The 27,539-nt window shown below is 40.4% G+C and overlaps 1 protein-coding gene across 7 annotated transcripts in view; it reads left to right on the top strand.

Moving 5' to 3' along the window:
- The window catches only part of Bcas3 (BCAS3 microtubule associated cell migration factor), a 506,689-nt gene that overhangs the window by 84,784 nt on the left and 394,366 nt on the right, over positions 1-27,539 (top strand). For all 7 annotated transcript variants that reach the window (XM_052759620.1, XM_052759614.1, XM_052759617.1 and 4 more), the window contains exons 8-9: positions 16,119-16,226; positions 24,713-24,789. In XM_052759620.1, the coding sequence (XP_052615580.1) occupies positions 16,119-16,226; positions 24,713-24,789 (185 nt within the window). The remainder of the gene's footprint in view (positions 1-16,118; positions 16,227-24,712; positions 24,790-27,539) is intronic.

Below are 27,539 nucleotides of genomic sequence, written 5' to 3'. Positions count from 1 at the left end.
TTTGACTTTTCAAGACAGGGTTTCTCTGTGTAGCCTTTGTTGCCCTGGAACTCACTCTAGACCAGGCTGGCCTCGAACTCATGGAGATCCGCCTGCCTCTGTCTCCAGTGCTGGGATTAAAGGCATGCGCTGCCACTGTGCAGCAACTTCATTCTTTTCATGAATGAGTTCTGTGCTCTGTCTGTCTCCAGTAGGTGGATGTCAGCAATTTAAATAACGGTCCATGTTGAGGAACTGACATCTTTGCTTTGATCAGAAGTAGATTCCTTGATATTTGATATGGAGTATTATAAATCACAGTCCTTTATGATGAAGATTGAATTGGATATTTAAAAAGAAGCTTTCTTCTATAAATTTTGACTACATTTTAAATTTTGGTAAGGATTAAATGAGATAATACATGTAAGTACTTTATAGTGATATCTGGGGCCATTCAAATACACAGTTTTCATGATTAACTCAAAGGAGTAGAGAATGTCAGAAGACTTCATGGAGCCAGGGTCACCAAGAGGGGATTTGAAACATCAAGTGTGTGTTCCAGAAATGGAAATTTACAGAGTAGCTGTCCCAGTTTCCTGTGTTCATCAGTTCTTTCTAAGGTAAACCGTAAAATAGACCTTTAAAGGACGTTTTGTTTTTACTGTTGCTTTGAGACAGTGTCTGCTAGTTAGCTCAGAATGGCCTGCACCTGGGATTGCCCAGCCCAGCTTCATTGCTGCTCTTTCAAGCAGGCACTACCATGCCCAGCAGAAAGAGACATTTATTTGAAAGGCAGTTTCACAATCTCAGAAAAAGTGACTGGAGTGTTGTGCTGGTCAGCTTTGTCAGCTCAACATAAGCTAGGGCCATGTGGGAAGAGGGACCCTAATGGAGAAGATGCCTCCACCTGACCAGTAGGCAAGCCTGTCTGGCATTTTCTTGATTAATGATTGCTGTAGTAGGCTCCAGCCCTCTGCGGGCCATCTCCCAAGCCTCCATTGGCATGTCTTCTGTATTCACAGCAGAACACTCTCTTGCTGGTGCACATTCTGTGAGTTAGGATGGAGTAGAGTGGCATGTCACCCCCAGAAATATATCAGATGCAGCAGCTTGTCTTCTAAGAAATACTTTATATTAAAATACTTTATATTAAAAATAATGTACATTAATACATCAATCCTTCCAACTTACATCAACCGTTCTTCATCCTTTCAGTGAGCAATGCCATGTCCAACAAAGAACACTGAACCCCTGCCTTCTGGAAGCTTTGTCATTTAGTGTAGAAGGCCCTGTAAATCTGATAAATGTACAAAAGTTTGATTACATTCTGTCACTAAGAATGTTTTGATAAATTCTGCATGAGAGAAAACCTGTCCATTTTGGTAGCAGTTATTTGGTGGAACAGCTCGATCCCTCCTCACAGCTCTTACGAATGTTGGGACTTTTCATCAGTAGGCATCTTCAGCACTGTTCACGGGTATTGTCCTTGATATGGAATTGTGGTTTATTATGTGATGCTTTTAGATAGACTCACAGATTTGGGAAAGCTTTAAACTGAGCAGAAAAACTAAGTGTTGGTGGTGTAGTTATAATGGCATCGTCTTAATTACTACTGTTTGCTCCTTCTTGCTGTGTGAGAGAAGTACTTTACTTGCACCTCATAACTAGAATGTACTTTTTATACTCTTAAAACTTATTATTTATTCATGTGTATATCTGTGTGTATGTACATGTGAGTGCAGCATGAGAAAGCCAGAAGAGGGTGTTGAAATCCCCTGGAACAGGAGTTGCAGGTGGTTGTGAGCCAACATGTGGTTGCTGGGAAGTGAACTCAGGTCCTCTGGATGTGGAACAAGCTCTTTTCCAATGAGCCATCTCTAGCCCCCAGTTTTCATACCTTTAAAAATTATATATGTTTGTTGGTAACCTGTTGTGGTGTGGCATTTTCCATCTTAGGCACCAAGTTGGTTCAAGGATCAAAGTATCAGAATCCAGGTGTGGTAGTTAAGGCCTTTAATCCCAGCACTCAGTGAACTTTCTCAAAACAAAATCAAACAAAGAATGTCTTGACTCTGGCTTCACTTCTAACACCCCTTCTGTTTGTATGTGGAGATTGTGTGCCCCTCCTTGTGACAGCATCCTTCTTAGCGCATTTTCAAGATGAGGAAATGGTAGAAAGTTTAGTCACCAGGGTTTATTCAGAGAGAATAAAGAGTTACTAAGTAGGCTAATCACAGGTTAAGCTTTTAATATAATATGGCTAAGTTTCCATTTTCTTTCTTTCTTTCTTCTTTTTTTAAATACTAGTTAATAAAGAAGGAGACCAACAGGCTTTTGTTCTTCAAGCTCTGAATAAGAATACAATACTATAATGCTATCAAAATCTCCCTCTTACATTTAAGGGCTTAGGTTTAGCAACACATGTTGAAGATTGTGCAGCTTTTTCCTATTTAAAAATAAGTGTTTCCATGCTTCTGACAATTCTTGGTAGATTTTAAATATCTTTGCTCTTTTTATATTTTTCTTAAGCATTGCACATTCTTGGAAAATGTCACTTTCTCAGATACTTTGTTGCACTTTTCCCAGTTTTGTTTCAATCTGTTAAATATCATGAATGGAAACAATAATAGTCTTTGTAAAGGAAATGGTATTAATGTTTAGGATTTTGAAATCATAAAAGCCATATTTCACTTGGCATTAACATGACAGTCATTGTATTCCTTTTTTTTAAAAAAAAAGCTGTTTTGAAAACTGGTCCAGTTTACAACGATTGTGACTCTCATGATACCTGAATGCAAGTGTCATGGTGTTCAAATAATTAAAAAGTAGACCTGAGATAAAATTGAAATATTTTATATTTAATTTAATATCCAATGAGTTGCAATTCCAATTTCCCATCAAGTTTTAAATTACCTATATATATTTTTTTATCTCTTTGCCCACTAATGGAGAATAGGTGCAGATGTGCCTTAGGACACAAGTTGGGGCAGAAGACAATCTTTGGGAGTTGGTTTTCACCTTCTGCCTTGTGGGTCACAGGGATTGTCGTGAGTTGTCAGGCTTGGTGGCGGGTGCCTTTGCTTACTGAGCTGTCCTACCTGCACTCCGTCAGACTTTAAGCATCGTTTATGTCTGTCTACTGCTCCCTCTTTGGGTGGTGTTTAAATTCAGAAGATACAGTATTAGTTACCATGGCTAACCTCATTACAATAAAAAATGCTGAAGTGTTCAGTGTCATACATGTTTACAGAGGCCTAGTGAGTCCTTGCTCCGTGGATTCTCAAAGCCTAGTTCATGACCTAGAAAACAGACTGTCAAGCCTTCCATAGAAAATCATTACACAAGAATGGTCAGTATACAGTGCGTGTAACTTAAACTCCTGTTTAACTCCCAGCCTTGGATCTTTTCCCACTTTGGCTGCTTTGACTTAAGCCTCACTACAATCTGGCTTTTTTTTTTTAAACTGAAAATAGTCAGTATATAATAGTGTATAAAACTTACCTAAATGTTATCTTCATATATGTTTGATAAAGTCATTGAACCTTTTAACTCCAATTCACACATAATAGATTACAAGTAAGGTAACTTTGAACTAAAATTGTTCACTGTAGGGTGAGTCTGACTTAGCTGTAGAGCTCTTGCCCAGTGTGTTCTAGGCTCCAAATTCAGTTCCTGGCACTACAGGATAAATAACAAATAAGGAGAAATTGCTTAGTGCTCAGGAACATTCCTCCTTATTTTGTAAATTGTCCTTTACTGTCACAGTAAATGTGAACATAGGAAAAAAATGTCTTCAATGATGCAACACAGCCTAGGTACATTTGTTTTTAGTGTGTTAAAATAGTCTTGGACGATTCTGAATGAGTAACAATAGTGTAGCATAGGCAAGTTATTACCAACATTTAAACACAGATCTTTCATTATAGCCTTTAAAAGTAGGAGACTACAATTATCTATTCTTCAAATCCCTCAGAGACCCAAGAAGAAAATAATATTACCTAAGTAAACGGGAAGTGCAGGCAAGCGACTTCCAAAAAAAATGTAAGAAATGATAGAAACAGCTGACTGCCTGGACAGTCACCCAAGGTTCCTCTGTAACGTTGGGGCATCCATCTTCAGCCTACAAGCCTAGCATATCTGACAGACTTTTCTATGAAGCAGGATATTCTGAAGGGCCTTCCTACCTTGTCTTGGCAAAGTTTGGCAGTCCTTTCTTTTGTATCTTGCTTGTCTATTTGAACAGTGTACTGTCAGCAGTTGAGGCGAGCACTCACGAAGCAAACTGTTGAGTTCAAAGCCACCCCAGACTACATGAGATTAATCCAGTCTAAAAGAGAAACAGCCAGGTCGTGGTGGCACACACCTTTAACCCTAGTACTTGGGAGTCACATGCCTTTAATCCCACAAACTACTGTCTGTTGAAAACTTGCAAAGCGAAGTATAAAGGTATAGACACAAGTGTTTAGAAGGCAGTTTGATGACACAGCACAGTAGTTGGTTCTATCCTAATACCTTTAGGGCCATGGACTGTTGACCAGCTCTGCAGTACTCCTGTGGAACAGATTTCTAATTCAGTCAGAAAGTGGTTGGTTACTATCTAACAGTCGGCCACCATTGCGCCAGTGGGCATATCTTTCCTAGTAGGTTAGTATTGCAGCTAGGTCTGGTGCTGACATTTTTTCTCCCTCAGCAGACTGCATAGGCTAACAGGATTAAAGCTAGCAAGCAGGAAGTAAGTTTCCTGGTATTTTGAGATTGATTTCTTTATGTAATGGAGCCAAAGTGGGTGGTGTCTGGTGTGTGATATTTTGATTGTGTTCTGACAAATAAAGCTTGCTTGGAGTCAGAGGGCAGAGCTAGCCACTAACTGACTAAAACTAACCATAGAGGTTTGGAGGACTGTAGACAGATTGGAGATAGGAAGTAATAAGGCAGGGCTGAGAGAGGATCTCAGTTCTTTTTGGGGGAAAGAACCGAAGAGGTAGGAAGTCACTCTTGGATGATTCCATGCTTCTCTGATCTTTCAGGTTCTTACAACCCCCAGTATCTGACTCGCAATTATTTTTTCTTTTTTTCTTTCTTTTTTTTTTTCCCCATCACCAGAGTAGGTCAGTTCGGGCTGTATCTCGACCATTGCCAGCAGTCTGTTGTGGGGGTATCTTTGTGGATTTCTGTGGGCCTCTCTAGCACTTTGCTTCTTCCTATTTTCATGTGGTCCTGACTCTCAATTTTTAAAAAAAATTTTTAAATATTTTTTCTGATCTTTTGTTGATAAATAATAATTAGATAAGGCTTTAACCTGGTATGCAATGTGGAGCAAGAATTTCCACATAAAACCTGAGAAAGCTTAAAAAAAAAAAAAAGGTTCTAAAATGGAGCCAAGAACAGCTTCCCAGTCTTATGTCTCTCTTGCCAGCTGTGGTACAGAGAGGCATCTCCTGGCACTGCCTGCAGGCTTGAGCTGCCACCAGAGCAGATCCCTCCAGTCTGCCATGAACTGAGCTGCCTCATGGGTTTAGGTTTTGCTCATGCAGACAGAAAAGGTTGCAGGTGCACAGTAAGGACAGAATCAAACGAAAAGAGCCTCTAAACAGGTCACAGTGTGTTTAAAAATATCCGTAGGCTTGGGAGAGAAAAGAAAAAGAATATATATAGTCTTAGATTAAAAAATATAGTTTTAAAATAATAAAGTTCTTAGAAAGGAATAGAGTAACAAAAAATATAATAAGCCACATAAAGACAGAAAATATACAGACTCTGGATAGTATATGTTATTGTATTGTCTTTTAATTTTTTGGCTGCTGAGAAAGGAGTGACAGCTGCTAAGACACATTGATTATAAATGCTGCTTGATTAATGCAACCTATATATTTTAAAATGTCTTGACTTCAAAATTTAAGTTAAAAGGTGTATTGATTTGGGGGAGAGGATATGCTTTAATTTCCATAGGAAATTAAAGAGTGTGGATTCATTCTGTGTTAAAGAAAATCAGGTTTGATCAGATAAGCCACCCTGAAATCCTGTCTACAGACATGAAAAAAAAAAATCTAAAAGAACTACAAGACAAGTAATGTATATTGTACTTGCTCAAACATAAAACAAAAAAATCATCTTTAACTAACTTGTACACATCACATATTCTATACTTGTGATGTATATTACCTTTAAAAGTTTACATATATGTGTGTGTGTGTGTGTATATATATATATATAGGTATATATGTATGTATATATATATAGGTATATATATATGTATGTATATATATAGTTATATATATGTATGTATGTATGTATTTTTTTTTCAGAGCAAGGGGATCAGATACCAATGAAAACAAATGTCCCAGGATCTCAAAATGCCTCTGTTATAGTCTCCTCAGAATCTAGCATCCAAAACAGTTTGAAGGCTGCTGGCTGAGATGAAAATTTATTTTTTTTATTTATTTTTTATTTATTTATTTATTTATTTTTTTTTGGTTTTTTTCGAGACAGGGTTTCTCTGTGTAGCTTTGCGCCTCTCCTGGAACTCACTTGGTAGCCCAGGCTGGCCTCGAACTCACAGAGATCAGCCTGTCTCTGCCTCCCAAGTGGTGGGATTAAAGGCGTGCGCCACCACCGCCAGGCCGAAAATTTATTATTATCTCAGTGTTTTCAAGGGTCCCCCAAAGATAACACCCACAAATAGCAGGAAGTAGTCTAGAGAGTGATGTCCACATTTCCAAATGATTGGTTATGGATATTTGTCATCATTTAGAGAGGATTGGTTACAAATTGTTATTGAGTCATAGTCAGGAAAAAAGCTAAACAAAGGAGTTAAATTCAAATATCTCTTTCTAAAGGAAAAAAGGGGGACAGGCTATAGAAAGGATGAGATAAAAGGGTAGATTATTGAATCTACTTTAAAAAGAGCTATTAATCTCAAAATATTTTACATTAGTATGGATTTTAGTTTATTGATACAAATTTAAAGTTATTTCTGTTATACTGTATGTATGTTTCTACTCTTGTTTTAGGTTATTGTGCTTATGCAGCTCATTTAAAATGTAATATATAATTAAAAATACAGATTAATAGTCGTCTATAATAGTCAAACTTACAGTCATGTTAGATATGTTTTCAAGGTCATAAACAGATATATTTAGATAGATATATGGTCTTCAAACATTTTAGAGAGTTTTTCATGACAATGAGATGTGTCTGCTCCTGGCAGCACCAGTCTAATTCAGAGAAGATGATGGGCATCGAAGAATCTCCATATGGAGTTAACTCTCTTTGTGGCAAAAGTTATCCACTGGGCAAGAAACTGCCCTTTCCTTGACTGCTGACAGTATGTTGTCCAGATTGGTCAAGCAGGAAAAGAAAGTGACTGCTGAATTTCTCCAAGACAAGGTGGGATAGTCCTTCAAAAATCCTGTTTCACAGAAAAGTCTGTCAGATGTTTGAGGCCTGCAGGCTGATGATGGACACCCCAACATTACAGAGGTGCCTTGGGTAACTGTCCTGGCAGCCAGATGTTGTTGTCATTTCCTAGTTTTAGATTTACTCAGGTAATAATATATCCTTATTGGCTGGGCGTTGGTGGTGCAGGAAGTTTATCCCTGCTCCCTTTTTGTATCATGTGTGTTCTAACCCTTCTCATTTATTCATGCATGTATTATATTTCTCTTGGTCTCACTGAAACTCTTAAAGATCTGGCTGCCTGACTCCTGAGTGCTTGGATTAAAGGAGTATGCTATTATGTCCCACTGTTTTATTTAAGTTTTAAGGTTTAAACCCGGTGGTTGAGATGCTCACCTTTAATCCCAGCACTTGGGAGGCAGAGGCAGGTGGATCTCTGTGAGTTTGAGGCCAGCCTGGTCTACAGAGCAAGTTCCAGGACAGGCTCCAAAACTACCCAGAGAAATCCTGTCTTGAAAAACCTAATTAAAAAAAAAAAGATTTAAAGTTTCCATATGGCCTTTCATGAATCCTTCTGTTGCCTCCTCCATACTCCTGTGTCTCCTTTTTTGTCTCTTGCCTGCCATGTTGAAATCCCGTATATTAATGTCACTTTCACTTTCCAGCTTTTGCCTCACGTGTCCTGCAGCTCTGTTGTTTGGTCCATTTGCAGTTAGGTTGTCTGTGTCTTCCATAGTATTGAACTAACTTGCCATTGTGTCCCCACCCCAGTCTCCGCTGCTTTGATTAGTTCTGTGGCTTATTTACTTTTTATTAATCTGTTTGGCATGCATGGTGCCTGCCTTCCTTTGTTAAATTTGAAGTGAATTCATAAAACAAAACATACCCTGCTAAATTGTAGTTCGTTGGCAATGTTGCAGAACAGTTACCTGTTATCTGGTTCCAACCCATTTTCCACACGTTGAAGGAAAACACACCCATTAAGCTGTCAGTCCCCATTTCCTCCTCCCTCTAACCCAGGCAGCCAGAAATCTGTGTTTTGTCTCCACGGATTTACCTATTCAGGATATCTTAGACAAATGGATTTCTACACGATGAGACTATTTGCGTCTCTGCTTCTTTTACTTAGCATAATGTTTTTGAGGTTCATCCACATGGCAGATCATGTCAGTACTGTACAGCAGAATAGTCTTTTTCTGTGCTTATCCCACGGCTGATCTGTGTGTTGTGGGCATATGTGTGCTTCAGTTATTACAAAAATGCTGTTGTGAGCCTTGATGGATCAGCGTTTGCACAGACATGTGCTTTCACTTCTCTTGGGTGTTTGCCTAGGAATGGAGTCCTTGCATCACAGGTAATACTCTTTTACTTTTTCAGGATCTGCCGGCCTGTTTTCCCAAAGGCAGTATACCATTTCCATTTCCCACCTGTGGTAGCTACTTTTGCACAAAACCTGTTGGCAGCTGCTTAAAGGCTCATGTCATCTGAGGGATTTCAGTCCTCTGAAATTCCTCTGGCAGGGAATGCATGGTGTAGTGGCACACCTGTGGTTCCAGGAGTGTCTGTGATGGGAGCCGCTGGGTCTTCACATGGCAGCTGACCACCAGGAAGCCGAGACTACAGGCCAGAATCAGGGTGAGGAATAACCTTCAAAGGCACACCTGCTAATGACTCGATTCCAGTGCAGGCCCCACAGCTTTCACACCACAGGCTTGTGGAGATGGCTGAGTAGGTAAACTGCATGCTTGTGTAAATGTGAAGACCTGAGTTTGGACCCACAGCACCCATGTAACAGGTGGGTGAAGTGCTGGGGGTGAGATGCAGAGGTAGGCATATCCTTGGTGCTTAGTATGTAAGTTGGTCAAGCAGTAGGTTCACTGAAAGGCCTGTTCCTTAAAATAATGGGGAGAATGATTAAGGTAGACATCCAACATTGACCTTTGTTTCCATATGCATAGGTAGTACATATGCATGAGCTGTGCATGGCCACAAGTTAGGAACCGGGTACCCTTTACAGAATCATGTGGAGGCCATTTCACCACCACTCATAGACCAGAATTTTAGTTTCTCTTGAGAGTTTTTTTACTTTGAAATTTTGCCCAATCTAGTGAGAGTGACATTGTACCTGGCTTATTGTTTTGAGACAGGATCTTTGGCTAGTTCATTAAAAAATACAATTTTTCTTTATCCATTCATACATAGTTGTTTTGAGGCAGGTTCTCATTTAAGCCCAAACTAATCTGCAGCTCACTCTGTGCCCAGGCTGACACTGACTCCTAGGTTATCCTCCCATCTTAATCTCCCAAGTTCTGGAAATACAGACAGCTCCACCATGCTGGGCTTCTGGGCTAGTTACCATGCTTTTCCAGAGATTGCCTGTTATAACAAATGCTGCTAGTTAATGATTGGTAACAGTGTCTCAGTTAGGGTTTCTTTTTTATTTTTTAATGGCTTTGTTTTATTGTATTGAAATGTACTTAACAAGATGATCATTGAATTGGTAAGTGTACAACACAGTGATTTTAAATTGTTCACAATAGCATGTAACCATCACTGCTATCTATATCCCAGTTTTTAAATCTCCTTTTAGTTTTTTGTGTCTTTCACATTATGCATCTCCATCCCATTCATTTCCCCATCCCTTCGTATCTGCCCTCTGCCCTTGTATCCTCCCCTGCAAAAAAATAAAATATAAGAGTAAGAAAAAAAGAAAAAACCCCAAAAATTAGTGTTGTCATGGAAGCTATAGTGTGACACAGTTAATCACTTAATAAACCCTTTTATCCATATATGTTTACTTGCAACTGTTCATTGCAAAGAGTCATGGGTCTTGTTCTAGGCCTCTGGTTTCTGCTTCACTATCTATGTTGGACCCTCACTGGAACGCCTCTTGGTTATCCTGTTGTTGCCCTGTGTAGTGGAGATCCTGCACCTGCAGGCCTGGTCCCTTCAGCAATCACACATAGGGTAGATGTTTGGGTGGGACAACTCGTAACTCTTGTTCTGGGCCTAGGTAGTTAGTTGCAGGATTGGTCAAACACCTTGTCCTCACCACCAGCGTGAGCTCTCCTGCACTGCCCTGGCTAGTTCAGTGGTGGGGCCAGTACTCCTGCTTTGATGTCCTCGGGGTGGGTTCTCTCACACCCACACCTTAAGGCATGGTTTACGGGCTACCCTCTGAGTTCTGCAGCTGGTGAGGGGCAGGAACAACTCTCCTCCTCTTAGGACCTCAGGGCCAGCTCTCCCACCTGCCTCATGCAATGATTGTTGGGGCAGGGGAAGGCACCTCTGCCCTGCCCATGCTGCCACATGGGGATAGCTCTCCTATGCTCACAGCTTTGGGGCTGACTCATCCGCACCTCTGCCAACAGGACTGGCTCTATTGTGCTGCCCAGGTGAGGTGCAGGGCCTGCTCTCCCAAGTGTTGCGTCTTGTAGGACTGGGGCAGCTTTCCCTCTCTAATGATCTCAGTTAGGGTTTCTATTGCTGTGATGAAAACACCAGAATTGAAGCTGGGCAGTGGTGGCACACGCCTTTAATCCCAGCATTTGGGAGGCAGAGCTAGATCTCTGTGAGTTTGAGGTTAGCCTGGTCTACAGATCGAGTTCCAGGACAGCCAGGGCTACACAGAGAAACATTGTTTTGTTATTTTGCAAGGAGAAAAAAAAAAGACAAGACTACAGTTGATACCTTGTCAACTTGAAACATAACCCTTTTAAAGATATAACCTTTTCTTTTAGTTCATTCTCAAGATCTCAAATTAATATCACAAATATAAAATATTACAAAAAGTCCCATCATCTTTACCAGTTCAAACACCTTACAAGTTCATTCAGTCTCTGTAAAAATCCCAAGTCCTTTTTAAAATTTAAAGTCTCTCAACTGTGAACTCCTATGAAATAACAAATAACCCAAATATTTCTTACTTTAAGAGTGAGGTACCTGGGCACAGTCACAATCTGAACAAAGCAAAGCCAAAATTGAACAGTGTAAATCACTCAATGTCCAATATCTGGAATTTACTTAGGATCTTATGGACTCCTCCAAAAGGGCTTGGGCAGTTTTTCTGGATCTGGGGCAGGCTCCACTCCACTGCTGCTGCTGCTCATCTTGGTGGTTATCCCACAGTACTGGCATCTCCAAAATGCTGGGAGCTCTTGCTATAACCCCAATTTACTTTAACCAGTTGCTTCTCCTGGGCCTTTTTCAGGGACTCCAGCCCTCCCACACAGTGCCAAGCCTCAGCTGTTCTCAGTATGCTGACTCTAAGGAAACACTTCCCAGAACATTTCACTTCAGTGATGCTGGTCTCTTCTTAATCACCACTGATGATTTCTTCCCTCCAGCCCACCACCATCAATTGTCCCAGTAAAGCAATGGTTTTACTTCAGTGGCTGTGGTCTTTTATCAATCACAGCTGTTTATTTAGCTTGAGTTGATCAGAACCACAGATTCTGCACACTAATGGTCCAGTAGATTCTTCCCTCTGAACCTTCCCAAGCCTCCATTGTCTGCTCTGTTCTCAACACTCTAATCTTCCAAGCTCCTCCAGAGCAGCCTGCTGAACTCTCAACAGTCAATGGCTGTTTTAGCCCAAAGTTCCAAAGACCTTCCACAATGCTCCCCAAAACAACATGGTCAGGTCTGTCATAGCAACACCCTACTATCCTGGCATCAATCTCTGCCTTATTTAGGGTTTCTGTTGTAATGAAACACCATGACCAAAAGCAACTTGGGGAAGAAACAGTCTATTTGGCTTACTCTTTTACATGGTAGTCCATCATCAAAGGAAATCAGGACAGGAACTCAAAACATGGCTGGAACCTGGAGATAGGAGCTGATGTAGAGGCCATGAAGGAGTGCTGCTTGCTGGCGTGATCTTCATGGCTTCCTTTGTACCAGCCCAGGGATGACCCCACCCACAATGGCCTGAACCCTCCTCCATCAATCACTAATTAAGAAAACGCACTACAGGCTTGTCTACAGCCCAGTCTTATGGAGGCATTTTCTCAATTTGGGTTCCCTCCTTTCAAATGACTCTAGCCTGTGTCAAGTTGACATAAAATTAGCCAGCACACAGAAGTTATAATGGTAATGCCTAGTTATTAAGGAGTATGTGAAAGAAAGTCTATGGGGGAATGAGCTGTAATTAGTTGTGGATTTGAGAATTTAGGCTTGAGTTTATGATATTTGATTATTCAGAGTTAAAAAGATTTGATAAGTATGGCTCTTTTTGTTTGACTAGTGTCATTTCCAACTATAGATCCATCTAAATGATCATGTTGGTGCTTTCTTGGTGATTCTTATCTTCTGTATTCATTATATTTTCAACATTCTCTCATCCTGGAATCCATGTTGTTTTGTGGTTTATAATTGCTTTTAAAGAAAGCTTTTTCATTAAAAGGAAAAAAAACCCAGCCTTGATCTTTAAATAGTTGTAATCAATCAACCTTTCTCACTGAAGTGAGTTGACTATATAAATTCCATTCCTTTGGCTATTGTAATACATGAAAATTAGGAATTTTCTCATAAAATATTAATAACTTCCTTTATGAACATGAGTCAGGTGTACAACTGCTAACAGATTGTTTGTATAAAAGTTTTGTTCGACACACTTGCTTTGTAACTTACTATAAAACACCTCACTTATATAAGGACTAGGTCAACTGAGCTGAATTACATCTATTTCTGTATTGATGACGGAAATTACAATCTACATTTATTGTTTATTTTGATATATGTGTTAAAAAACACCATTGGTTTGGCTCGATTCAGAGGTTTTTACACACTCATTTACTAATTCAGTTGTACCTTTTTCTTTTTCCTGTAGACTCAGCCTTTCACTCGAAATGAACTTAGTTAAATTCTTGGGTTTCTAAATTTGTAGTAGGAATTTTCTGTTTTAAAGAATCAGATTCATCCTGATGTGAAGTCATAGCTCTGTTTTGGTGGCAAACACACAGTTAGGCATGCCAGTCTATCTGAGCTATGTAGAACCCAGACAACCATATAACTTTATTATGGCATTGTGTTCTATGGTGCATGCTTGGTGTGTCGTAGTACAAAGCAAAGTTTGTTTTGCAGTATGGCAAGTTGTGGGACATGCAGACCCTGTGGTTTATGGAAAGCTTTGTCATTAGGTGCCTTAGAGCAAAGTCTCTCTTGCTGTGTTCCACGCAGAGGGGCAAGGCTTTTCAAAAGAGAGAATGCTGGGCATGCTTGCAAGCACTTGCTTACATCATGGGCAGGAAGATGTTGGTTGCCTCACGAATGTATGAATTAGTAAGAACTCTTAAAGGAGTACTGTTTTTTTTTTTACTAATGGTTAGGTGTTTTCCCAATATGTACATTGTTTATAGTGCTGTCATGTTTGTTCAGGAAGCATTGAAGTGAGGCTTCATGGTGTTTTCCACCTCTATGAGGATGTTGGAAAATGAAGTCTGTGCATGGGCCAGGGAAGCGCATGGGCCGGGAAGCGCATGGGCCTGGGAAGCGCATGGGCCTGGGAAGTGCATGGGCCGGGAAGCGCATGGGCCTGGGAAGTGCATGGGCCGGGAAGCAGTTGGATTATCTAGTGCAGTCATGGTCATGAGCACCTCACTGGAAATGAGTTTGCCCCTTCCCGTTATGTTTCATTGTTTGCTAAATTGTCCTCCCAGCAGCAGAAGATCTGGTTAATTTTCATTTTGTTAGTTTTAGAAATTAGATATCGAGATTTTAGAAAGTTTTTTCCCATCTTCAGTTACTCTGAATATATGCAAGGTAATGCCTTCCACCGTCATGGTAGAATAGCAGTTCCGCCCATACCGGGGTGGCTCAGTCCACTTTGTCCTCTGTGTCCCTGTGTTGCTGTCCATGGCTGTCCCTGAATTGTTTATTTCTACACATAGAGGGGTTCCGTTACAGTGAGACATGCTCTGATTTATTTTTGTGCTATGAAAATTAGTATATTTGTTTTTAAATTTTAATTTTTTGTGTATTCGTGTGTATATAAGTAATGTTTGGACTTGCTTGTGGCCTAGGGTGCACGTAGGCGGAAGTCAGAGACAATTTGGGAGATAGATCTCTTCCACTCTCTGAACCGTGGGGACGGAGCCCAGGTTGTTAAGCCTTCTGGCAAGTGCCTTTACTTGCTGGGCCTGTATTTTTACCTTGTGAATGTTTGTGTTTGTAGTTGTATATGCCATAGAATGCTTGTGGAGGTCAGAGGACAACTTTAGATGCAGGTATTTTCATAGTTTTTCTCACTTAAGAATAGGCTGCAGACACTGTAGACAGAGTAGTTGCTGTTACCTTTTTAGACCTATGGCACTTTCCCAGTTTTCAAATATAATAAAGACCATCGAAATTTAATAGCATTATGCTTTCGATAAAAATTATTAACTGGCCAGAAAAGTATATAGATCCTTAACTGTTCGTGTGTATTAAGGTATCTTTTAATTTTTGAGAGGGCTGGCTTAGAACTCCTCATATGTGAGAGTTACAGGTATGCGCTGCCACACCTGACTTCAGCTGTGCAAAAAGTTTAATTTACTTTTAGTTTTTATTTTTGTGCATTGTGAGTTGAATCCTTGAAGACTGCTGTGTGTGGTATTTTAAAATTGCACTTTTTCATTTTCCTTCATTTTCCAAGCTCTGATGGTAAATTTATGTATACCTTGTATCTAGTGACCTTGATCAGTCCATGTATGAACCACAACACTTGTCTTTAATGTCCGGGGACATTACATGTATCTTTTCTCTTTATACTGTTGAGCTTTATACACACCCAACCAGGTTTTAAGCAAATAAAGGCAGCATTCTTTCCCATAAAATGTATTTTCATTTATACATAGAATCTACCTATCTTGATAAACTGAATCATTCACTTTCTGCCTAATTTTAGCATCACATTTCCAGTATTTTACATTTATATGCATTATCTACTAATTTTATTTGTTCATTTTAAGCTATTTTAATCCCTTTTTAAAAAATGTATTTATTTTTATTTTATTGATGTTTTGCCTACATGTATGTCTGTGTGAGGGTGTTGGATCCTGGAGTTACAGATAGTTGTGAGCTGCCATGTGTGTGTTCTGAATTGAACTCAGGTCCTCTGGAAGAGCAGCCAGTGCTCTTTCCCTCCGAGCCATCTCTCCAGCCCCACTAGTCTCTTACTACACATTTTTAGTATTGGTGGGTGTGATCCCTTCTTAGTTCCTTTAATAAGATTAAGAAAATATTTCTTATAGTGAACATGTTTACCAATTTGTTTATAAAATCGTCATCTTCTTCATTCCATTCCTTCTACGTCCTTCCCTGCCCTGGAACTCACAGAGATATACCTGCCTCCCCAGTGTTGGGATTTTAGGCATGTACAACGTATTTGGCCTGCCTTTTGAGTGCCAGGATTAAAGGTTTGGCTCGCCCAGCTTGGCCCGATGCTACGTTTTTAAAAATGAGTTGCCTTGGGTGGATTACTTTTATTTTGTGTTATAACCTTTTAATTTCTTTCTTTTCTTCTTTTTTGTTTGTTTTTGTTTTTTGAGGCAGGGTTTCTCTGTGTAGCCCTGGCTGTCCTGGAACTCCCTCTGTAGACCAGGCAGGCCTCAAACTCACAGAGATCTGCTTGCCTCTCTCTCCCAAGTGCTGGGATAAGGGGTATGCCACCACTGCCCGGCTTGAATGAATTTCTTAATGCCATGTACTAAGGACATGTGTGGTGTGCTCTCTTCTCCTTTCTTAAAGTCGTGTTTGTTTTTTAGGACAACACCACCGTACTGCTGTGTGGATCTGTATTCACTGCGTACTGGGGAAATGGTGAAGTCTATTCAGTTTAAAACACCCATTTATGATCTTCATTGTAATAAGCGGTAAGTAGTTTTCATATATTTATTTTCAAATTGTAATGTGCCTCCTTGACATGTGGAACACTACCAATTTTGTGACTTCAAGTCATTGGAAAAAGTTTTAATTTCTTTCCAGTCAAAAAGTTAAGATTTCACATGGAATGCTTTCCAGCTTCCTGACCTAACCATGAGTAGTGAGATATGAATGGAATTTACCTAACAAAATGGAGGAGCACAGGTAGTATCTGTGAGAATACAGGAAAGCCAGGTATTGGAATGGTATACGTCTCTCCGTTTTCAGTGCTGAGCGTCAAGCCTGGCTTGTTGCATAAGTTGCTAGGCAAGCATCTGACCATTAAACTTCAGTCTAAGACCTTGAGTATTATTTTGAAATAATATTTGGTTAGAGGACTTATTGGGCTGTCCCCAGCCTCTCATTTTACACTATTTTGATGCAAAGTCTCAACAAGTTTCCCAGGCTGGCTTTGACCTTGTTATCCTCCTGGCTCAGCCTCCCCAGTGTTGGGATTTTAGCCATGTACACCATATTTGGCTGTAGCTAGAGTTTTCCTGCCTTGTCCACAGTCAGGACAAATCTCTGCCACCCACCAGTCCCACAGCCGCTCAGACCCAACCAAGTAAACACAGAGACTTATATTGCTTACAAACTGTATGGCTGTGGCAAGCTTCTTGCTAACTGTTCTTATATCTTAAATTAACCCATTTCTATAAATCTATACCTTGCCACGTGGCTTGTGGCTTACCGGCATCTTCACATGCTGCTTGTCATGGCGGCGACTAGCAGTGTCTCCCTGACTCAGCCTTCCACTTCCCAGAATTCTCTTTTCTCCTTGTCCCGCCTATACTTCTTGCCTGGCCACTGGCCAATCAGTGTTTTATTTATTGACCAATCAGAGCATTTGACATACAGACCATCCCACAGCATTTGGTCTTCAATGTTTTTGTATATTTTTAATCCTTCACATTTTACAACAGAGTTACAAACAGGGATTAGATCCATTTTCCTTCTTTCAGATTGTGGGAAGATATTCAAATGTAGATGAAGCGACCTGAATTCTAGTGGTAATGACATGTTAACTACGGACTCTTAAAGAAGGAAGACTTGGGAATTTCTTCTGTGCACCACTTTGCTTGCACAGGAGAGGACGCTGAATAGGATGTTAAATATCTTGATTGAGTCTTGGGTATAAGGTGTAAATCTTCTGCCCCCAAGAGCCAACACATGAGGCAGGGAAGGGGCTCTGTGAGCAGAGGTTCCTGCTTGCCAACAAGCATTAGGACTTAATTCTGATTCCCAGAACCCAGGGAATAGCTGGAGGTGGCTGTCACCCCGGGACTCCTAAGGCAAGGTTGGAGGTAGGACCAGATCGTGGAACTCAGTGGCCAGCTAGCCTGGAATACATGGTGCCTCTAATGACATCTGCGGTTGTCCTCTGATCTTCACACATATCCACACACATGTTGTGATATGTGCATGCCAACCGACATCATACAAATGAAAATGAATAAATACACACACACACACACACACACACACACACACACACACACAATCTAAAAGGGCAATGCATGAGACATGAGAAATTCTTTTGTGTGTTAGAGGTCCTAAATTCAATTCTTACCACTGAAAACAAAAGGGAAAATTACGTGTGGACTTGGTACTAGTGGGTAAATTCAAATTCAAGGACAACACACTGCGAGTTGTAAGAGGCAGAAGAAACACTTAATGAACCAGTGCCAGTATAATGAGTCCACCCCACTTCATAGAAAACTGTGTGTGGAATGGTTTGCATCCAATAGATAATATAGTTTACCCAGAAAACCGCCCATCCTGTCTCAAATAGACTTATTAAAAAAGCAACATTAGCACATTCTAAATAGAAGACTTTCAGATTACACTTTCTTTACATTATAAATCCACAAAAATCCACACAGAGTAGCAACAAAACTTTTTTGTTTAAATAGTTTTCAGAGCTTAAGTTAGAGAGGACATCAAAGTTAGTAATTATATATCATTTAAAAATTAATACCAGCTGGGCGGTGGTGGTGCACACCTTTAATCCCAGCACTTGGGAGGCAGAGCCAGGCAGATCTCTGTGAGTTCGAGGCCAGTCTGGGCTACCAGGTGAGTTCCAGGAAAGGCGCAAAGCTACACAGAGAAACCCTGTCTCGAAAAACAAAACATAAAAATTAATACCAAAATGTGTGTGTTTCAGAAGTTGAAGAGCTTCATAGAAATGCTTCTGGTTACCCCAAGATGCACATGGTCGGCTGTATCTGAACCTGCCTTTCTTCAGAAAGCACACAGATCTATAAAGGCAGTGCACAAAATCACCAGAGCTGTAGCACATGATGGTTCAGGAGCGAATCCTGTAACTGCATAATGGCAAATCTGAGATCAGCAACAAGTGTTCAAGAGCCCTCCTAAGAAATGATTGGCAGTTGTATGGCAGGAAAATGGACATGGTGCAGAGGGAGGGGTTATGTGCAGGAACAGATGTTCGTGCAAACCCCTTTGAAGTGCAGCAGACAGTTTTCTGAGCACAAGGAAGTATACAAAGGGTGGGTGGCAGCAGTGACTCAGAGGACCCTCCTGCTCCTCTCAGGTAACAGCATTGAAGTCGGTGGTCATTCTGGACAGGCTCCACCGAGGGCTCCTGACCTGTTGAGGGTGGACCAGATATCTAAATCTTCAAACTTAGGGTAGGGAGTTGCTGTACACGAGGAGGTTTATTCAGGGAGTTCTGTGAATGTTCTGTTATCTCCACTTGATTTTGTTGATGAGACCCCAGTGTGGTTTTTCAGTAATTGGATAGTTTACACTAAGCAGCTCTTGTGACTGGAAAACATTCTTAGATGCTTTTATACATTGCTTTCTGTCCTCACAGTTCAATCATCTGCCTTGAGTGTAAGGCTTACCATGCACGTCACATGTCTAGAGCAGCATGAGAGTGGCAGTCCGCAGGTCATAGGCCAGGCCTCCCTGTTTGCTGCCTTACGTGGGTTAGTGTGTGGATCTGAGAAAGGCGGTGTAAGGATCCGATGCTGGGGGTGGCCGACACAAAGTCAAAGTCAGACCCTGAGATGGCTGAGTAATAGGAGATGCAGCAACAGGAGGCAGGGGATGGAGCCTTCTTCTGTTCCTCCCCCGCCCCCCAACTGAGGGCCGAACTCAGGGCCTTGTGCTTGCTAGGCAAGCATTCTACCTCTGAGCTAAATCCCCACCCCGCCTTCTTATATTCTAAAATATCGCCCAGTGTGGAAGCGAGCAGAGGCCAGGCATGCCAGTCCTTGTTAATAAACACAAGTAAGCCTAAATCACCTATAGTAAAATTTTCAGATGTGCTCAGGGGTTTACCTTCTTGATGTTGAAAGATGTTGATAATGGGAAACACCAAACACATCTTAATGACTGTACTAAGTAAAGTCTCAATGGAGGAATAAAGTCCTTTTGGTTTTTTGAGACAGGATTTATCTGTGTAGTTTTTGGTTCCTGTCCAGGATCTTCCTCTGTAGACCAGGCTGGCCTCGAACTCACAGAGATCTGCCTGCTTCTGCCTCCCAAGTGCTGGGATTAAAGGCGTGTGCCACCACCACCTGGCAGAATAAAGTCTTTAATATTGGTCAGCAGAAATTATGTAGTTTACTGGACATGGCAGCACATCGTTGTAATTCCAGAACTTGAGAGATGGAAGCAGAAGGATTAGGAGCTCAAGGACAACCTCAGCTAAGTAGTGGCTTGAGGCTAGTCTGTGATATGTGACAGTCTCAAAAAACCAAAAGAGAGGAAGAAATTATGCAATTTGAAAAAGAGATATTAAAAAAAGTTCCTGTAAGTGAAAGAGTATCAGAAATTTTAGCGGGAAGCCAGACTTCGTTAGGACATAAATTTATATATACAGAGCCCATGAAGAAAAATATTTTCAGGCATGTCCCTAAAAAGGGTAAAAACTGAAACCAACGAGGAAAAGTTGATGAAGGCATCTGCAGGAGCAGCGTGTTCTAGGTAGTGGAAGTGGACAGCTGTGGCTGTGAACTGAAGCTGTGTGCCTCTGCATCCCACCCTTGCTGTCTAATTTTACTTCTGACTCATTCTTTTCTCTTTTGAGATGAGGTTTCACTTTGTAGCCCAAGCTAGCCTTCAACTTGTGCCAGATTCCAGGCTTTTGCTCCCATGCTTGACTCCCCCCTCCCTGGAGAATGAACTATTTTCCTCTCTCATTGTGCCTGTACTTGTACATTTTTGGCAGATTCCTTGGGTTCCATAAGATCTCATCATGTTCATTAATACCCTTCTCACTCATTTTTGCTGCTTGGGATCAAACACATGGCCTCCAGATGCTGGGCCATTAGGGTCCAGATCAAACCTCAAGTTGCTCCCATTGGCCCTGAGCTCAATGTGTAGCTTAGGCAAGGCTTGAACACCCTATTCTCCTATGTCTGCCTCCTGATTTCCTTGGATAATAAGCCTGGACCATGGGCCTAGCTGCCATCCATATCTTTTCATTTTGATTGTATACTTACTTACTCACCTCAAAATTTGAAAGTAGGAGCTCTCCTTTGTGCTCCGTTGAACACTCTGCCCCCTTTTCCAGTTAACAATGGCTCCCATGATTCCATGTCTCATGGGTCAGGTTTCACATCCCATCTCACTGAGTTGGTCTTCAGAAATCATTTGCCAAATGTTTGTTTTGCCCACCTCTTTTTCCATACTGCACGCAGAATTTGATTATTTCTCACTGGTCCTGCCTCCACTGTGTCCCAGTCCTTGTCTTTTATCTGCACTGTTTCACTCCTGCTTTCCACCGGGTAGACCCACTTTATTGTAGTGCCAGACTTGATCACACTATCCGTCTGCTCTAAATTCTCCAGTGGCTTCCTGCCTGTGGCCGAAGGTAACTGGGATCACACACTCTTTTCATTCCCTCCTCACCTGACCTGCTTTCCTAAGAGTTTTCTCCCTTGCCTCCTGTCGTACTGTTTCGTGGAGATGTAAAACTTTTCTAGCCCCAACCTGTATACACACTGGAGATTTAGTTTATGATGAGGTGCTTTTCTTGATCTGTAGGAAGAAAAGTGATTCTCACTGATTTGTGAACACTGAGACTCACGTAGATCCATCATTTGTCACAGTATAGCCACAGGTCCTTATCTCTTAGGGACTCCATGAGGACGGGCTGCATTACATTTTGCACATTAGTAGTTTAGCAGTGTTTTTCTTGCTAATCAGTAATATTTATGTATGTAAATATTAGAAATAAAATGGAAAAAAGATTTCACAATATAGTAGTTAAAATCAGAACCTATTAGAATATTAGGAAAGATGTGTAGGAACTGTACTAACTGAACTTATTTAGACACGTGGGGACCCAGTACTTGCGAGGCTGAGACAGGGTACTGCATGTTTAAAGTTAACCTAGGCTCCATATAGAGATCTGGATTCTAGAGTGGGTGTGGCTAGCACAAAAATAAAAATAAGAAAAATCCAAAATGAGTGTCAAATGTCATGATTTTGATGTTATTATTTAGTCACTATTTGATGAAAATCAACAGTATCTATGCAGTAATTTCTTTTTTATTATTATTAAGAGATTTTCTAATCATTTTACATACCAACCACAGAGTCCCCTCTCCTCCCTCTTCCTGCCCCCCAGCCTTGCCCTCCAACCTTCCACCCTTTTATTTTTGGTTTGTCGAGACAGGGTTTCTCTGTGTAGTTTTGGTGTCTGTCCTAGATCTTGCTCCATAGACCAGGCTGGTCTCGAACTCACAAAGATCTGCTTGGCTCTGCTTCTGAGTGCTGGGATTAAAGGCATGCACCACCGTTGCCCGGCTCTATGCAGTAATTTCTAATGTCTTACAGGAAAAAAAGGCAAGTAGAGCGGTGGAACAGAGCCAAGTCTGGACCAGATACCCAGGCTATTTAGTACTTAAACAACAACAACAACAAATTGTTTAGCATTATATCCAGGATATCTTATTTTGCTGGTGTGAGTTTTGGTAACCCATGTCTTTGTTGACACTTGCCCATCGGGTTAGTTTATTGTTGCAGTAGCTGTTCGTAGTATTGTGTTTGCTCTGTGTGGTATGTTGGGCGTCTAATGACAGACGAGCTGGGAAAGGTAGGAATTCCCTTTCTTTTCTGCCATCATTCCAGCCCGTTTCATTTTTAACCTTGGATTTCTTTTTTTGGAGTTTTTGGTGGTGGAGTGCATGACACAAGTTGTTTCATTTGTGTTTTTAGACAGGGTCTTACTGTGTAGGGCAGGCTGTGCTCAAACTCCTGGCACTCTTCCAACTGTTGGGATTACAGGCCTCCCTTCCCCCACATCTCATATGTGTATGATGTGGATGTATGTATGCATTTGTGTGTGTGTGTGTGTTCAGGTGCCCATGAACATATATAGTCAAGGAGGTGGAGGCCTAAAGTTGATGTCAGGACTCATCCACCAACATTTTTGCACATTATTAATTGAGGCAGGATCAAACCTAGCCCTCGGTTCTGGCTAGTCTCAGTGGTCAGCTCCCTCTGGGGATCTCATCTTCCCCTATGGAGCTGGAATTACAGAAAGGCTTAGATAGTCACTTGAGTTTTGGGGATCCAAACTCAGGCCCTTATTATGCTTCTGCAGCACGTGCCCTAAGTGCCAAGCAAAAAGCCTCCTTTTTTTTTTCAGTGCCCTTTTGCTTATTTTGGGTTTCTGTTACTGGCCTCACATACATGTGTGGTTATTTTTATGGTTTCGTACTGTGAGCCTGTTTTATGCAATGTCTTTTGTGACTAGTATTGTAGTCACTAGCATGCTGATAGTGTTTATTTTTCTTTTGGTACTGTTTGTATTCTGTGTCTTTTTCTATTTTATAGTTTTAAGGTACTTTTTTAAAAAGGAGACTTTGGAATTATTTGTGTTTTTATATATGTTGATTTACATGTAATTTAACTTGATCTTATTGTAGTTTCTCTTTTTTGTATTTTATAGTTTTTACTATGAGTAGCCATTGTACGAATTGTATGAATGGCCAATAGTGTTATCTGTTAGATATGGGCAGGTTTTCGGTCATCTCCATCACAGAAAGAATTTTTAAAAGTTAATTTAAGAGAAGGAAAGTGAAGACCTAAGCCCTGAAAATCCTCACACAGAATACATAACTCTTTATGTGGTTCTGTTTATCATGTATGTGTATCTGTCTGTCTGTCTGTCTTTGTGTGCATAATATTTCCGACTTGCTTCAGATAGGATCTTCCTCTATGTGTATAGTTCGGGATTGTCTCAAGCTGTTGTTCCTGCTGCCTCTGTCTTCTGAGTTGCTGGGATCACACGCATGCTTCCCGATACCCAGGGAACCTTCAACAATAGGACATATTTTCTTTTTTGCATGCTCCACTATTTGATTTTTAATGATGGATATTATGTGTAAGGGAACAACAGAGATGGTGATATTTTCTGTAAAGGTGCTGGGACTGTGAAGATTGAAGGGCACACATTAAATTTGCTGTTGAGTGTAAAGTTTCATTTGTTTACTTTATGGGGAGACTGTCTCTGCCTCTGATATGCACAGTGCATATAGAGCATTCAACAGATGATTTGCTCAGGAACAGCAGAAAGTCTATCCAAGGATAGAGGTGTTCTCAAAAGGCAGCTGAATAATGATAGCAATAGTATAATAGAAGTGATTATAGTATTTAGAATTCTTCTGCATCAGCAAATGGTAATTTTCTACATTTCAAGACTCGTTTGCTGCAGGATGTGTTTTACATAATAAATCTTACTATTTTCTCCACCAGTTTTTAGCATGCTAAAACTTCTTAAAAAACTATGTGAATTATCTAGTAATAAGGATGATGTTTTATTGAAATAATCATTAAGTGTGGGATTGGTTTTTCTACAAGAAACAGTCAACTATAAGTCAATATTTGGGATGTATTGTAGGAATTTCACTTTAGAGTATTAAAATCATAGCTTAATTATACAGTGTGTATGTTCTAAATTATTTCCCTAATTATTTGTAATTTTTTCTCTAAAATTACTGTTTATAGAGATTGTAACTAAATATTAATATATTGAGTCATTTAGAAATGGCATATGCTAAATGGCAAATGTCTCAGATTTTGTTGGGTGTGCTGAGAAATTCTGCAATTTTTTTAAGTGATAGATTACATAAAGCCATTTATATTTAATTTAATATCATTGAACATTCTGTTTAGTAAGTGGCCAACTGGTTAATATTATCCAGTCTTAATGTCATCTGTTTAATTTCAGAATATGAAAATGAAACTATTCAGAGTCCATTTACAGCTTTAGAATTTGTCACTTTGTTTATATGGAAGATTTCACTGTTTTTATTCTCAGACTTTTGGAGTCAGATATTTCTACCCTATGTACTAGAAATGTTTTATTTTCAAAGTACGATTTTAATTATTTATGATTCAGTTAATAGGATTTCTCACTCACTCATGTTTCCATTCTGGTTTTTCCCTCTAATTTTAGGATCCTCGTCGTAGTCTTGCAGGAGAAAATCGCTGCCTTTGATAGCTGTACTTTCACAAAAAAATTTTTTGTCACAAGTATGTACCAAATCATTTTACTTCCTGTCATGTGCGTTTGTGTCTCTGTTGCTGACTGAATGCTGTCAGCAGTGGGTTTCGGCCATGGTCTCTGTCCGTGATTCTTGTGGGTGTCATTACTTAGTAGCTGCTAACCTTAGGAAGGAATTTTACCATGCCACAGCGTGAGTGCCTCTCAGGCTTCCCTGTAGCTGTTTCATGGAGTTAGCATGTCATGGACTTAGAGGAGTGACTGGATGGTGCTCTAGGAAGGATTTAAAACGCAGAGGAGTAATTCACCTGCTTCCCTTGCCTTTCACTGTTGTCAGGAGCTGAGCACTCAGCCCAGAATCTAGTTCCAGCCAGTGTTGAAACACAGATTCAGTGCAAGGTTTGTAGAGAGGCAGAGGATGGGGATGGGAAGGGAAGTGAGGGGTGAGTTAATTAATTCTAAGGAGCTGGAATGTGCAGTCTTGGCATGCCGAGTTGTAAAGGACAGAGACAATCTGGAAATGCCATCGGGGGTCTGTTAGCTGTTTTAAAATGCTAGTCAATCTGGGACACACACAGGACTTTTGTTTTTTTAAATTATATATATATATATATATATATATATATATATATATATATATATATATATATATAATATGTGCATTGGTGTTTTGCCTGTGTGTATGCCTGTGTAAGACTGTCAAGTCCCCTGGAACTGGAGTTACAGACAGTTGTGAGCCACTATTTAGGTCCTCTCTGAAAGAGCAATCAGTGCTCTTAACTGCTAAGCTATCTTTCTAGCCCCGACACAGAAGTTTTTTAATTTTATTTTCCTGTAGCTCAGTAAAATAATATTTTTCCCCTACTTGTTCTCTTCCCCCCCCCCCCAAAGAGACTGATATTTATATTTGACAGAAATAGCTTAATGGGCCTCCATTTTGAAATGAACTAGAAATACAACATGGACTTAGATGTTTACTGAGTAGGTAGTAGTAGATGTAGATATTATTCCTCTCCTATAAGGGCAAGTCCTTTGTTACAACTGTGCTATATATTACAGATGATTGCATGCATCCTGTACTATACACCAAACTATATAATATGATAATTTGATACAGTGCATGTTTCACATTTTGTGGATCATGAAGAATTGAAAGACTAGCCCATCCCCAGTGCCTTTAATCCTTTTCTCTGAGTGGTTCACCCATTATGCTTAGGCAGCAGAAGCATGTGTGTTTCTGTGTGGTGCAGATGAGGTAGTTAGAACACAGTGGGCTATCTCAGTCACATCCAGGTATCAGCTGCCCTGGGAATTTGCCATTCCATTTCAGCTGTTGTTTTTATTTGTGTACTTTTTTTTCAATTGTCTTTGCTATTCGGTACTGATTACAGATAAAGGTGTGAGGTCCTCTGCAGTGTTAAGTATCTGTTGTGACCCCATTTAACTTTATTCTGGAGCATGTATTCCTTGGTAGTTACTTTATCAATTTAGGAGCTCTGAACATTAGAGTGTGGTGGTGGAGACTAACATGGTTGGTTGTCTTATAAAGATTTATTCTTTCTTAAAAATTTGTATGTACATGTGTAGGTGCACTCAGATGCAAGAAGAGGTCTCTGTGCCCTGGAACTGGAGTTACAGGCACTTAGGAGCCACCTGGCATGGGTTGTGGGAACCAAAGCTGCTTCCTCATAAGGAGCAGTAAATGGTGAACCTTCTTTCCAGTCCCCCAGTGTGGTTTTTTTTTGGGGGGGGGGCGCTGTTTTTTTTCCAGACAGGGTTTCTCTGCAGCCCTGGCTGTCTTGGAACTCACTCTGTCCAGGATGGCCTAAGTCACAGAGATCTGCCTGGCTCTGCCTGCCAAGTTCTGGGATTAAAAGTATATGTTACTGCCGCCTGGCTCCCCCCATTGTTTTTTTTAAATTATTTTTTTATTTCTGTTTGTATCGTGTGGATGCACAAGCTAGGTCACATGTCTGTCTGTCAGAGAACAGCTTCCACGAGGTTCTTCTCTCCTTCTACCTTTCTGTGAGCTTTAGAGGTCCTAACTAGGTTCTTAGGGTTGTGTGGCATGCACTTTATTATGGAGCCATCTTAGTGGTCCCTTTATTTGTTGGCAGGAGTTTATTTAAATGCAAATTATGTTTTGAAATTTGAGTATTAAAGAAATTTTTTGTCAATTGTTGTTATTTTTCTCATTATTAGTGAATGGCAGAATAGGAAATATTAAAAGTGAATAACAAGCAGTTAACAACTGGGTTAATGTTTGAGATGTATCATTTTGAGATTGTTATCTAATATCTTAAATATCTATTTATACTAGTCTAAAATATTTTTATTCTTTGAGAATTTTTTTTTTTTTTCTGAGACAGGGTTTCTCTCTGTTGCTTTGTGCCTGCCCTGGAACTCACTCTGTAGACCAGGCTGGCCTCGAGCTCACAGAGATCTGCCTGGCTCTGCGTCCAGAGTGTTGGGATTAAAGGTGTGCGCTACCACCGCCCGGCTCTTTGAGAATTTTATACAATGTATTTTGAACATATTTACACTCCACCCCCAATTCCTCATAAGTCTGTCACTACCTCCCCACCTCCCAACCTCCCCACCTATCTCTGCCTCCCCAGCTTTCTACCTCCCCACCTATCCCCGACCTACCTGACCTCTTTTTTTTTTTTTTAAAGGATTTGTATCTGGGTGTGTTTTATTGATAGCTCTAGCAACACATACAAAAATAAATTAATTAGATTTGTGTATTAATCTCACTCTTTGATTGTGACTTTGAATT

Source organism: Peromyscus californicus, unplaced genomic scaffold, assembly GCF_007827085.1.
Source record: "Peromyscus californicus insignis strain IS unplaced genomic scaffold, ASM782708v3 Scaffold_3__1_contigs__length_106647218, whole genome shotgun sequence".
Classification (NCBI taxonomy): domain Eukaryota; kingdom Metazoa; phylum Chordata; class Mammalia; order Rodentia; family Cricetidae; genus Peromyscus; species Peromyscus californicus.
This window is presented reverse-complemented; position numbering and strand designations above follow the sequence as displayed.